The sequence below is a fragment of the Choloepus didactylus genome, chromosome 4 (genome assembly GCF_015220235.1).
Source record: "Choloepus didactylus isolate mChoDid1 chromosome 4, mChoDid1.pri, whole genome shotgun sequence".
Taxonomy (NCBI): domain Eukaryota; kingdom Metazoa; phylum Chordata; class Mammalia; order Pilosa; family Megalonychidae; genus Choloepus; species Choloepus didactylus.
In genome coordinates, this window is record NC_051310.1 from 99531838 (window position 1) to 99545845 (window position 14008).

At 51.7% G+C, this 14008-nt stretch overlaps 2 protein-coding genes across 2 annotated transcripts in view; one reads left to right on the forward strand and one right to left on the reverse strand.

Moving 5' to 3' along the window:
• The window catches only part of CTSH (cathepsin H), a 28317-nt gene extending 16787 nt beyond the window's left edge, over positions 1–11530 (forward strand). The window contains exons 6-12 of the mRNA XM_037833259.1: positions 1455–1541; positions 2381–2436; positions 4159–4240; positions 5579–5647; positions 7768–7874; positions 9681–9806; positions 10523–11530. Of these exons, the coding sequence (XP_037689187.1) occupies positions 1455–1541; positions 2381–2436; positions 4159–4240; positions 5579–5647; positions 7768–7874; positions 9681–9806; positions 10523–10598 (603 nt within the window). The 3' untranslated portion in view covers positions 10599–11530. The remainder of the gene's footprint in view (positions 1–1454; positions 1542–2380; positions 2437–4158; positions 4241–5578; positions 5648–7767; positions 7875–9680; positions 9807–10522) is intronic.
• Positions 11531–12516: 986 nt separating this feature from the next.
• On the reverse strand, positions 12517–13472 carry LOC119531709 (60S acidic ribosomal protein P1-like). The gene is made up of 2 exons (XM_037833260.1): positions 13357–13472; positions 12517–13001 (listed from the first exon to the last, which is right to left on the reverse strand). The coding sequence occupies exon 2, from the start codon at positions 12880–12882 to the stop codon at positions 12538–12540; it is 345 nt and encodes a 114-aa protein (XP_037689188.1). The 5' UTR covers positions 12883–13001; positions 13357–13472; the 3' UTR covers positions 12517–12537.
• Between the last annotated feature and the right edge of the window lie 536 nt (positions 13473–14008).

Sequence of the window (14008 nt, forward strand, 5' to 3'; positions counted from 1 at the left end):
CAGCCAACAAGTGCGGGACACCCAGGTGGGCTGAGGGTCGGGAGCACAAAGGGGGTTGATCTCCTAGGCGTGAGTGAGGTGTCACTGCGGCCCCTGTGTGGGTGCAGATAGCAGTGACAGCATCTACCGTTAACCCGGCAGCCCTGTGAGGGTTCCTCGCTTTACAGAGGAAAGGTGGTTTTGCCCAAGGTGCAAGGAAAGCAGGTGACAGAGGGGACTCACACCAGGTCTCTGCCCCAAGCCCAGGGCCCAGGGCTCAGCCCTGCTCTGCCACCGTGGGCAGTGAGCGACCACCCCCACCTCCCTGACGCCTCGGAGACCCCCTGACCTGCTGCATCCCTTCTCTGCCGAGGGAAGGGTTTGAGAGGAAGAGGCAAGGGGGAGGCCGATATGAAGGCTCCTTCTGTGGGTCAAGTGAGGAGGACTCAACTAGGGCGATGGAATGGGCAGGAGAGGGAGTTTTAAAGGGACATTTCAGAGGTAGAATATGGAGGACTGAGCCAGTGAAGAGAAGAAAAGAGACCTGTGATTTTGGAGGTTTGGTACCTGAGAGAAAAATAAGAACAGCAAATTGAGCCCACTGGCAGCCAGGATTTTCTGTAACCCTCTTAATAGCCCTGTGAGGTGGCAGCTGTTGTCATTCCGCCTTTACAAATGATGAAACAGAGACAGGAAATGACTTGTCAGGTGACACAGCTAGTGTGCGGCAGAGCGTGATTTGAACCAGGCTGTGAGGCTCAGGCACCCAGCTCATAGCCCTCACATATCCCAGAGGAGCCACGAGTGAGAGACAGGCAGCAGCAAGGATTACGGTGGAAGACAGCGAGATGGATGGTGGGTGGCATAGGACCGGCAAAGTCCGAGCTGGCTCGGGGGGTCTGTCTGGGAGTCAGTTCTGCGTCTGGGCCTGGGTGGAAGTCAGGGCAGAGGCTGGAGTTTGGGGAGTTTAACAGAAGCGTGGGTGGAAATGAGAGTGGTGATGGAGAGGTGAGAGAGAAGGTTCTAGAAACAGGACTTTGGTAAATCCTTTGGCTGCAGAGCAGTGGGGAGAAGCAGAGCTGGCATAAGATTCAGAAATCGAAGGAGAGCCAGAAGTCTATAAAAAGGGGTCAGGGAGGCTTCTGGACCTGGCAGGATGGTGGTGATTGGTTGAGAGGAGGCGTGATTGGGCATCTGCAGGCGCCAGAGGCTGCTCAGCGACTAGCCACCTGCCGCCCCTGCTCTTCTGCAGGTCACAGTTGCCTCTTCTGTAACTTGGGGAGAAAGATGCCAGCCTCTCAGGACCTGGGAGGGTCGAGTGGACAAGTCGGGAACAGGAACCTTGTAAACTGTAGCGGCTTAGGGGAGCCTTTGGGGTTCTCGGGGGGCCAGGGGAAGAAGGCAGAAGACCAGAGCTGTCTTCTGGTGTCCGGATTACTGACACCACCTCCCCTCTCCGGTTGCCTTCTCTCTAGGGTGCCTGCGGCAGTTGTTGGACTTTCTCCACCACAGGGGCCCTGGAGGCTGCGGTGGCCATAGCCACTGGGAAGCTGCGCCCTCTGGTATGAAATCAGCCCCTGGGTCACCTTCTGCAGGGGTCACAGCTTTGCCCCAGGTGTGATGGGGAGGCGAGGCCTGGGCCTTTCATCTTCACATCCCCTAGGGCTGTTTTCACGTGGAGGATATCTGGAATGAGAGTCCCAATTAATTGATGCTTTTCCCAGAAGGGAATGTGGCTTATTGAGGAAAGGGCTGGAGGACTCATTCCTGGGTGAATTGGGGTGTGCCTCAGTGTGGCATCCTGGGGCCCTCACCACGGAGGGGGACCAGAAAGGCAGAGCCTGCCTGGGAGACCCTCTCTGGGAACTGTGCCCCAGCCCAAGCTGCCTCGATTGTTTTCACTGAGAAATCCATGTGCAGAGTGAGGGGTGACGGCCACTGAAGGAAGTGGCCCCGTGTGCTTGTGGGGAAGGTGAAGAGCACAGGGCAAGGTTGTGGGGTCCATGAGGGCCTGGGGTTGAGGAAAGGTGGGGCAGGGACTCTGGATAGGCCTGTCCCCTCCCTCTCCCATAGAGCACTGCGGGAGCCCTGCCCCCTTGCTGGACATGTCCACCTGCAGGGCAGGTGCTCAGACAGCGTGGACCCACTGACGCCCTCTTGCCTGCCGGCTTGGCCACTGGGTGGTTACTGAGCCCTCCTGACATGCGCCGGCTGCAGGGCCTGGCAGATGGGACGTACCAAGACAAATAGAGCTGCCCCTGCCCTTTGGGGAGCCTGTGACCTGGTCATCTTGACACATGTTGATTTGGCCAACGGGGAGTGTCTGCAGGGGAGGCTCAGCACCCTCTGCCCTGCTGCCCTCTCAGCTTCCGGCTCATAGGGTTTGTGTTCTTTCCTCCAGGCAGAACAGCAGCTGGTGGACTGCGCTGCAGACTTCAACAATCACGGCTGCAAAGGGTATGTCCGGAGCGGGAAGGACCTGAAACCCCGTCTCATTTCCAGTGGATCACTTCTACATGCTCTTTGGTTTCCCGAGAAAGGAAGGAAACTTATAGTATATTAAGCATCTAGTTTGTGCCGGGCCCTGCCTCGGAAGGCACCCCACTCACTGCCCTGACGGGAGCAAAATCTTCCCCATTGTGCAGGGGAGGAAGGTCGCCTCAGACGTCCAGGGTCCCACAGCCGGAGCCAGGCAGGGCTGGAACCTGAGCCTGGCCTCTGGCTCCGTGCTCCATCCGTTCCAGGTGCTGCTCTGTTGTCATTCCACAGCGCTGTCAGTTCACCAGCCACCAAGGCCTCTGGGTCTGGGGCCAAAAGGAATCATAGAATGACAACCAATCGCGTATCATCCGCCAAATCCAGGACGCCCGCATGGATGTCCGGCTGGCCTTTATACACGTTTTCTAAAACACCTAGCTCAACAGGCGTTCCGAGGGAACTTTCCCGTAAAGGTGGTAACGCATCCGTCATAAGGGCTGCATCTTTCCTGGGCCTGCTTTCCTGGCCCATTCTTAAAGCAGGTGGTTAGAAATTGGCACCTGTTTCTACTGTGTCTCCATCCCTCACCTCTCTACACACATGTGGTGCTCTGAGACACTTCCAGGGGTTTTCTGCTTTCCTAGAGAAAACTCTAGGCTCTTTGTATTCCCAGAGAGCCAGCTCCCAGCCTTGACTCCCCTCTGCCTCCCGGGCAGAGTCCTGTGAAAACAGAAAGAAAGGGCCTCCTGCACGGCCGTGCTCCCGCCCAACCGCCCAAGTCCCTGGGGTTCGGGTGAGCACACAGCTTTGCCGTCACATTCAGCCTCATCTCTACCTCATTGTTGGTCTCTTTCCTCTTTGCAAGGTATAAACACCACCAATAACGCGTCTGACAAGAAGGCTCTGCCTCCCTCCCCATTTTTCAAAGGAGTCTGTTTTCTTTGGTTCAGAACAATAGTTCATTTTTTCATTCATTCAACAAATATGACTGAGTGCTTGCTGATTATCTAGGCATTGGGGATACAGCAATTAAGAAGACACAGGACTGACATTCTAGCTGGGCAAGACAGACAGACAGACAATAATCAAGTATATAATTAGGTCAGGTGATTTGTTCCACAGACAAATGCTATGTGGAAAAAAAAAAAACAAACAAAGCAGGGCCAGGGGGCCAGGATTGCTGAGCATTTGTGGCTGGGCGATCATTGAGTTTTGGTTTCTGTGGGAAGCAACATGATGTAGAAAAAAATCTACTTCAGGGACCTGACTTGACTTGAACTCTGCAGCCCTGGGCAACTTAGTTGTCCAGGCTCTTTGTGCCTCAGTCTTCCCTTTAGTAAAATGGAAATAACAGCATCTGCCACATGGGTTGCTGATGAGGCGGAGCTGGGCTGATCCTGCCGGCCATCCCATGGGACTTCCCACTCCTGGCAGAGCAGAGGGCCTGGCTTCCAGATGTCTCTATCCCCCTGCAGCATGCGTAGCTGGTCCTTGGACTCCAGGAGCCTCATATGACTTTGTTGAGCTTTATCCCAAGGTCAGACAAATGGATCGGCATTGTCAGCCCCTCAGAGACCCAGGGAGCTCTTCTCCACCTCTTGGATGCTCCCAGCCAAGGCCTCCCAGCTCTGCCCAGGTGCAGCAGGGCTGCCTCCATCAGGGCTGGTCCCAGGTGGGCTCATCTCTGTGTGCTTCTTGCAGGGGTCTCCCCAGCCAGGCCTTTGAGTACATCCTCTACAACAAGGGCATCATGGGTGAAGACACCTACCCCTACAAGGCCCGGGTAATTCTGGGCAACTTCTGCTCCGTCTTGATCTGCAAAGTTTCCCAGCCTCCAAAAATGTTCCTCCTCCCTGCACCTTCCTTGGGGTGTCCTGTCCTGCTGGAATCTTCAGAATTGTCAGCATTCTTCTGAACCATTCTTCAACCTTCACTTGCCTGAGCCACTGCTCAGATCCGGGGGCCCCTGATCGCCCTCACCCCCTTACCCTTTCCTTCCTGAGACTCCCTCCTCCCCAAGACCTCTCTACTCTTCACACCGCCCTGCTCTCTTTCTTCCCAGCTCCTCTTCCTCCTTCAGCTGTGAGTGTGCTCGGGTGTGCCATCCTCTGGCTTTGCCCTCGCTCGACACAGGGCCTTCTGGCCCATCAGTACCATGTGTGTCCCTCAGCCTCTCATGCTGGTGGTGCTCTCCAGGCCCCATTCCTGCTTGGCCCAAGGCCTACTAACTGTGCCAAGGGCCTTCCGTCCATAGCCCCTATCCAGCCTGTCCTCAGCCAAGCACCTCGTCTTTCCCACAAAGATGCGGCTCCTCCTGTACACCCCATTTGGTGACAAGCGACACCTGCTTCCCTCAGAACCTGGTGGCCACCCCCTCTTCCCACCCAGACCTCATTCTGGTCAGTCGCCAGCCTGCTGACCCAGCTGACCTCCTCAGGGCTGCTCCTCGTCCATCCTGCATCCCTCCCCCCACTGCTGGTGGCCTCTACACGGGTATGCTTGAGTGGCCTCTCAACCCAGATCTGACCACACCCCAGCCTTGTTCAAACTCTTCAGAGGCTCCTCAGGGCCCATGAGATAAAGTCTGGACTCTTTGGCCTGCCCTTCGAGGCCCTCCCCAGCTCCCCGCCCCCCCAAACCAGTCTTTCCAGTCGTATCTCCCTTTCTGTCCCCTCACAACCTGACACTTTGCTCCAGCCGAACCACTGGCCGGTCCCCCAAGCCTAGGCTCTGCCTCTCTTGCCGTCTCTGACCTTCTCCCTGCTCCTCTCGCTGAAGGGCTTGTGCCCCCCATCTCTGTGCTCTCCTCCCGTAGGTATTGTTCCCTGTACTGGGAAGGCTCCTCCCTTCCCCTGCTGTGCTGGCCCTGGAACTCTCAGCAGGTCTCCTTAGGCTGGTCGGGCCCCTCCCTCGTCTCCCACCAGCTGCTGTGCTCACCTGTCACAGCCATAGCAGGGCTGGCTCCTGCCTCTAGACCAAGCTCCTTGAGGACAGGGAGGCCTCGGATTCTCCCTTCACCCAGCACAGGCGCTGACATGTGATTTTTGCTTAGTAAAAGAAGTCTTGGCCTGGGGCTGAGCATCCCTAACCTGTATCCTCTGCCCTTTGCCTCCCTGAACAGGATGGAACCTGCAAGTTTCAGTCCAAAAAGGCCATTGCTTTTGTCAAGGATGTAGCCAACATCACAATTGTGAGTACTGGATCCTTCTCTCAGATGGGGAATGTGTTCTGATAAGGAGCCCAGTCCCCACAGCTGTCAGATGGCCAGTGGGCCCAACAGGACAGCCTTTCTTGGAGTACATCACTTGGATTAGAAAAGTTTTGATTGTCACTGAATATTAATCACCGTCATGGCTGCATGGTGGAGGGTGGGAGGGAAACAGCACGGGACTGGCAGTCAGGTGCCCAGGTTCTGTCTCCAGTTCTATGCAAGCCTACATTTTTTGTGTTTCAGTTTTCTTGCCTGTAAAATGCAAGCAATAATCCCCATCCTTCAAAAGAGGGCACAAGCATGTGTGTAATGTCAGCATCTACATGTGAGGATACATATGTATAGGAGAGATTAAGGGAGAGTGTGAATGCGTATCAGTCAGGATAAGCTAGGTTATGCTGCAGTAACAAACAATCCCAAAATCTGAGTGGCTTGGAACAATCAAGGTTTATGTCATTCACGCAACATGTCCATCAGCTTAGGCAGAACTGTGATCTGTGTTGTTGGCCTCACTCCATGGTCCAGGCAGAGAGAAAGAGAGAGAATGGTAAATCTTGCCAAAACAAGTTATACCTCTTCCTTAGAGGGAGAGCTGGAATACTCACAAACAGCCCTCATGACACCAGTGTGTGTGTGCACAAATGTGGGAGGATGTGTGTCAAAGGCAAAAGAACATCTCCCCTGGGGATATGTGAGTGTGATGTGTGCAGAAGAGAGCATGAGGCTGAGCATGTGTGTGTGGCAAATGTATGTGCAAATCACAGACTTGCTGTGTACGTAATAACAGCAGCTACCACCTAAATGAAGCAAGTGCCAAGCTCTTGGTAATAATAATAATAGCAGTTTAGTTTATGGAGTGCTTACAGGTGCTGTGTGCCAAGCACTTAACATGCATTATATCCTTTAGACTCAAAATAACCCTTTTAGGTAAGTGTCATTATTATCTTCATTTTGTAGCTGAGGAAACAGAGGCCCTAAGGCCCCAGAGCCTAGGAAGTGGAAGCTGGAATTTGAACTGAGATCTTGTCATTCCAGAACCAGGGCTCATCACCCTGATAATCTGCAACCTACACCCAGGAACAGAGATGTTACTGGCTGCCACAAAATTTATCTTCAAAAAATAACCAGTTTTCTCTCATACACGCCCACCTAGGGTTGACCTGCTCTGGGCCATTGCATCCCACTGAGAGGCAAATTTAAGGGGCCTTTTGCCTGGCCCCCACCGAGAGCCTGGTGGGTGACACCTGGCGCTCAGCTCTCTCTGGCAGGGCCACTGTCTCGGCCAGGGCCTGGGCTGGCCATGGGAACAGTGCTGGTGCCACAGCAGCACACAGGCCCCAGGGGACAGGCCTCCACACCTTCCTTATCTTGGATCTTCTCTGACCCCACTGGGGCTCTAACAGTGTCTTCTCCAAGTTTGCAGGGAAGGAATCCTCTTCCTTACAAGGCAGCTGTTTTCCTTTTGCAGCAGAGTCTCTGCCCACCCCCTCCTCCACCCCCAGGGAGGTAGGACTGAGGCAGGGCTGGGTGCCCCGTCCACCCCCGCCCAGTTCTTCCCCTCCCTTCAGCAGAGCCCTGGCCTCAGCTCACAGAACGTTCCCCCTCATTTCTACTCCTAACGGTCTCCAGCCAGGGGAATGACTTTGTTATGCCCAGGACCCTCTGCACAGATTCTGATGTATTTGATTTGGGGTGCAGTTTACGTCAAAAGGCCATCAAGACTTTTTTAATGCTTCCAAGGTGGTTCTAACGTGCAGCCAGGGTTTCGGGTTCTTTTCATGTTCCAAAGCTACAGCCTCCAGGAAGCCTCCTTGCTTTCCTCCTGCATGCCTTCCCTAGCTGAAAAGGACAAGTCCCACGCAGAAGGCATCCCCTACACAGGAGACCCCTTGCTGAGTCTCCTCTTGTTTCCATCACAGCCTGGATCTTATTTATTTGTGAACTTACAACCCCTGTGTTCTCCCAAAAGCTCTGTAGACTGACCTTTCTGGGGAGTCGTGGGGATAGAAGTCGGGTGGGGTGAGGTTCATTTGAAAGTGGATTGAGGATGCAGCAGAGGCCATGTATGTCCATCCATCAGTCCCTCTGTCTGTCCACAGAATGATGAGGAGGCCATGGTGGAGGCTGTGGCCCTGTACAACCCCGTGAGCTTTGCCTTCGAGGTGACCGATGACTTTATAAGTTACCGCAAGGGCATCTACTCCAGGTGAGCCAGGACCCTGGGAGGCAGGCGGGAGAGTAGTGGAAGGGCTGGTGGGGCCTCCTCACTGGGGGACGTGGGAATCTGCCCAGACCCCCAGTCATACCATTTCTTATCACCTACCTTGTGTGCTGGATACTTTTTATGCAGCCTTGGAGTCAAGAACCAGGGTCTCTGCCTCACAGAGGAGGAAACAGAAGGTTAGAAGAGATGTGACAGACCAGGGACACATGGCTAGTCAGTGACAGGGCCAAAATTTGAGCCCAAGGCTCCATCTTCCTCAATAGAAGAGCCATCTCCAATTAAGAAAACCCAGGTCCAAAAATTTGAAGATATGAAACAGGGAAAAGGAAGTAGCAGTTCTCAAACACCAGAATCAAGGGTTCTTCCAAAAAAAACCAAGCTCCTTGACATGCTGAATGTGCAGTTTATCTTACCAGCACCCCTTAGCTCACCTGGGTTGTAAAGTGAGTGAGCCCAGCTATGTATCTCTCCAGCCCGTTCCTGCATTCCTCCCCAGGGTCTCCTTCATGGTCTCCTTGTCTTTTAGCCACCCCTGAAATGTCAGAGTCTCTGGGGCTTTGTCTTCAGCCCTCTTCCTCTCCTCACTGATGCACTCTCTTCTTGGTCCATTGCTCTAACTCCATGGCCAGCTGTCTGCTGCGTCTCCATCCACCAGCCTGGTCTCTGCTGAGCATTAGATCCAAGAGCCTCCTGACGTCTCAACCTGGAAGGCCCAGAGAATCCTTGAAGCCTGCTTATTTCCTCCCTCTGCCCCAGACCTGCCTCTTCCAGGTTCCCGTCCTGGTTAATGAGATCACCATCCTGCTGCTGCACAAGGGAGAGACCAGAGCCATTCCCAAAGGCTCCCATCCCTCATCTTCACCCATAAGACTTGTGCTGTCCCCCACTGCCCATTCTCTGCCCAGGGCCACCATTGCCCTCCTCTGCAGCCACCTCCATACTGGTTTGTCTGTGTCTGCTCCCCCTACCAGTCTACCCTCTCCACTCGACTTTCAGAAGTTAGCCTTCTGAAACATTCCTTTTGCCACACCACCTTTTAAATATCTCCCCACTGCTTCAGCATTTTAGCCTGGCGGGGAGGACTCTCATGATCTGGTCTTTCCTGATTCTTCAGAAAAACCCACCCATCCCCACCTGCGGCCCCCACCCCTGCAGCGCTGTGAAAGGTGTGTAGTTTCATGGTTGTGTTCTGCCTTCTCAGGGAAGCCTTCCTCGGCCCCACCCTATCCCCCTTCCCAATGGGTTGGATCCCCGCCTGGGGTCTCCAAATGCCCTCCCCACTGTCCCAGCCCTCACTCAGCTATATTGAAGTCATCTCTGCCAGTCTGCTCCCTGCCAAGCAAAGCTTCCTGAGGACAACAGAAGTTTTGCCTCCTGCTCATATCCTGGCACCTTGTCCCAGGCCTGACACAAACTAATAACTCGACACGTTAGCTGAATTACTACATGACCCCTGCAGTTTGTTCTGTATTACATTCTAAGTGGACACTGTTTGCCTACAGATGGGCACGAGCAGGCAGTTTTCTTCTGGTTATGAAAAGGAAGTAGGGAGTGTCAGGTGTTAAAGATGCACCAGCACCGCCCTGAGACGGTCTTCTTCACGTGGGCAGAACTGAAAAAAGTGAAGAGAGTAATTCTCATACCAGGATTAAACGATGCTTTAAATGCCTCCCCTTCTGTCCTTTAGGAAACACTGCTTTACAGTACTCAAAGAACCGTTTTTGAATGTGAATGTCTTTGCTTTTTTCTTCCCATATTTTTATTCTTATTTTTTATTCTGTTTTCCAGTAATTCCTGTCATAAAACTCCAGATAAAGTAAACCACGCAGTCCTGGCTGTTGGGTATGGAGAAGAAAATGGGATACCCTACTGGATCGTGAAAAACTCTTGGGGTCCCTACTGGGGAATGAACGGGTGAGCATCTCCCGGGTCCCAGATGCCTGGGGCGGGCGTGTGGATCTCAAAGGTGTGGCATCCAAGACAGAGCTGGTCAGCAGAGCCCCAGCCCAGGCAGGGGGAAGGGGAGCGTGGGACTGTAACTTCCACACCCCCACGACCTCTCTTAGCATCTCCTGCTGCTGCTGAACCCCAGGTGTTAACGATTGGGAACAGGAGTCCATTTGGCTCACCACGGTCTGTAGCCACTGCTAGAAAAACCCCTTACAACACAGAACCCTGCTGGGACTAAGCCAGCATCGAGGGTCTGTTCCTGAGAAATCAGAGCCACAAGTTTATCCCTGACCCTTGAAAGCCCCTCCTTAGAGGAGAAGAGGCTGGAATCAGGAGACCTGGTGCATATCCTGATGTGACTTTGGCCATGCCTCTCCTCAGGCTCTTCTGAAAGGAGAATTTTAATTGTTACTTCAATTAAATAACTTTGTGAGGGCCTAGCCAGGGCTAAGGAGGGGGCCCTCAGTGAATTCGAGAGAGAAGTGGGGTATGGAGAGAATAAGGAGTTCATTTGGCGGCCAAGGAGAGGGAAGGATAGATTTTTCACAGTCAGGTCAGTCATTTCCTGGTGATAGGCCCAAGGCTGGTGTTTTATGAATAGCTCAGAGGGTAGAGTCCCTGGAGTCAGGCCTGGGGTGGAGAAACCCCTGGCCAGGCCCCAGCGCCTCCTCTCTCCCCAGGTACTTCCTCATCGAGCGAGGGAAGAACATGTGTGGCCTGGCGGCCTGCGCCTCCTACCCCGTCCCCCTGGTGTGAGCCGGGGCGGCAGGGACTGGTTGGCAGAGACAGGGAGGAACGGGCAGCCCAGGCCACTCCGTGGAAGCCCTGCCCTGGCCGGAGTGGTGGGGAGATCCCCCCAGAGGCCCTGCCACGGCCCATCCTCGCCCCAGTGCCACACCCGGAAGCCTAGAGAAAACCAGGAAGAAGAAACCCACCGCGCAACACGCTCACCCACATCTGTTGGCACAGAGACGACCCCCAGCACGTGCCGTGGGCACGGTTTTTACCTGATTGAAAGCACGGGGGCCGAGTGTGTTCTTTCTATTCACACCTGGAGAGCACTTGTCTGTGTTCTTTATCCAATAAACATTCTGTGAGCGCCTCCCTGGGCCAGGCCTGAGCTGCGTGCTGGGACCAGCCGTGACTCAGACACAGAGGGGTGGCCCGGGTCTCTGCTGGGATGGTGGTGTGGGTGCTGGTGCACTGCCTGCCAGGGGTACCCAGGAGGAGGGGCAGGGTGACTATGACATCCTGAACATTTGTCCCAGACCCGAGTGAGGAGGTGGGGAGGAGAAGAGGAGATGTGCCAGGCTCTGGCAGGACCAGGATTCAAACCCACAACCTCGGTCCCCAAAGCCCGTATCTCTCCAAGAGGTCTCAGCTTCCTGCCTCTACGCGGACTCAGCCCTCTGCCTGGCACTGCATCCCTCCACCTCCAGCCTACCCCTTTCTCTCCCAGCCCCATGCTTTGAACACACCCGGATGCTTCTGTCATTCCCACACCGTCTCATCCCTTTTGAGAAATTTCGGATTCCCTTTCCGGGGCTGTTCCTCTCTGAGGTTCCTGAGGTCTGGGGCTGTGTCTGGGGGATGAGTTGCAGCTCTGATCTTTGTCCTACTGTTCACAGACTTCCTTAATTTTAAAAAAATCAACCAAAAAAAAAAAACAAAAAAAAACCTTTTTATGTCATCTGGGCCTGCTGGGGAGCTAAAGATTTAAGGGTATTTGAATTTTTATTTTATTTTTTTTTATTCTCATGACAAGGCTTATTTAGAAAATGCAAATGTGGTCTAATCTATGAGAAAACTCTAGTAACATAAGACATCACAGAAATAAGTCAGAGAAGGCAAAAAGCAGCCATCTTAATGCACTTGGTGATTGTATGAAATTTATTGCCTATAGAGATTTTTTAAAAACTAAGATGAAATGAAAGCATAATTTCTTAATACTGTGTAATAAAGACTCCCAACCAGTGCTCAGTGGTGTAAAAGCAGTTCCATTAAAAAAACAAGAGCACTAGCATTGCTCAATATTAGTCTGGAAGGCCTGGCCAATGTGATAAAGGAATAAACAAATTACTATTTATAGACAGTATGTCAGCACGGCTAGAAATCATTCAGGAGAATCGATGGGGAAAAGTTAGAACTGATGAAAGAGTTCAGAAAGTGGTTTGTTACCAGATAAAGTAAAAAATAAAAAGCTTTCCACGAAGATCGGAAGAATATTTTAAACCATAGCAACAAAATAGCAGGTAAGAATAACTATGAAAAATAAGTTCAATATGAAGAAAATTACTAAAAACTATAAAGGATGACTTGAATAGCTTGAGGCATGCCACACTCTTGAATTTTGAAATCAAATAAGTTGATTCTTCCTGCCCCCAAAATGCAGATTTGGTACATTTCCCATTAAAATCTCAATAAAACTTTGGATACTTCTTATTTACCTTGAGGGAAAAGGCCAAGATGGTTAAGAAGATTTTATAAATGACAACAGACTTTTTCATAAATATCTATAAATAACAAAGTGTCAATACTTAAAAAATAGTGTGCAAGTTCATGGCTAGATTAATCAAGGAATCAGTGCATATATCACCCAGAATCTAGAAAATGAAGATTCCAAATAAAAACCAACAACTCAATTTTTTTTTTTTTTAAAGGTTCAGCTTTTTATTGCACATGTTACAAAAGGGGTTTAGTCAAAAAGACCAAAGCCCATGTCATCATCAGATTCCTCAGACTCTTCTTTCTTTGCTTCCACTTTCTCCTCAGCTGGAGCAGCAGTGGTGGAGGGAGCAGGACCTCCCGCTGGTGCAGCACCTGCTGCTGCTGGTGCAGGTCCACCAGCCCCTACATTGCAGATAAGGCTCCCGATGTTGACATTGGCCAGAGCCTTTGCAAACAAGCCAGGCCAGAAAGGTTCAACATTTACACCAGCTGCTTCAATGAGGGCACTGATCTTATCCTCAGTGACGGTGACCTCATCGTGGTGGAGTATGAGTGCCGAGTAGATGCAGGCGAGCTCGGAGACAGAGGCCATGGTGCAAGAGAGTGCTGAGCAGGCGGCTGCCGGGCGCGGTGCTAGTCGCCGGATGAAGTGAGGGCCTCACCCCAGCGCGGCCTTCGCTTCCTCGGAAGAACCGAGCACCTTGGAGGCAGCTGAGGAAAAGGACCCAACAACTCAATTTTTACTGTTTCGATAAAAAGTGCTAGAAAATTGAACAGCTATTTTGAAAAACAAATTAATCTAAATCTTCACCCAGCACTATTTTCTGTTTTTGTTGTTGTTAGTAAACTTTCAATTTTAGGACAGTTTTAGATTTACAGAATTACTGAGAAAAGAGTAAGGGGATTGCCATATATATACCCCACACCTGTTTTCCCTATTACTAACATCTTTCAGTAGTGTGGTAATTATCACAATTAATGAACCAATGTTAATACATTATTATTAGATCAGTCATTCATTTTAAAAGAAAGATTCTGGATTAGGTTTCAAGGGCACTAACATTACCTTGAAATGTCAACTATCCAGGGTGTCTGCTGCCCTCAAACACAGAAGGTGATGATGGGTCTCCTATAAAAGGGACTGCAGAGGCCAGTTACCTCCCTGTCATTCATTTGCAAATGTCTACTGGGCATCAGCTGTGTACACTTCCCCTCTTCCTGCACCAGGCACCAGACAGAGTACAAGGATGTTCCTGGAATCAGGTGTTTGCACAGCTGTTGTGAAATGGGCAAAATGGCCCATGCCCTAGTGCTCTCTAGGCTATATCCAACCGGGAAGAACAAACTAAATGCACTTCAAGGATCTAGAACAGAGCCTGGCACAGATGAGGCTCTACCCAATTAGTCTCAGTCACTATCTCTTGACCTCTAGGTCAAGGCAGGCCCTGTGCTGACTTGTAGGGATCCAAGGTTAGTGGGACACATTTTTGGCCCCAACTAGCTCCCACACTGGGAGGAAAGACAGCGAAGTTAAAAAAAAAAAAGACTAGTGGTTAAAAAGAAAATCTGATGTCTATAGACCAATATCCTTTATGAATACAGAAACAAAAGTCCTCAACAAATACTAGTCCACTCTGGGAAAGAATGCCTGCCTTTATAGATTATATGCCATGACCAAGTGAAGAGGGATTTACCCCAGTAATTCAAAGGTGGTTCAA

Bases quoted from the DNA above. Each gene is read 5' to 3' on its own strand.
- LOC119531709 (XM_037833260.1), bottom strand. From the start codon at position 12,882: ATGGCCTCTGTCTCCGAGCTCGCCTGCATCTACTCGGCACTCATACTC.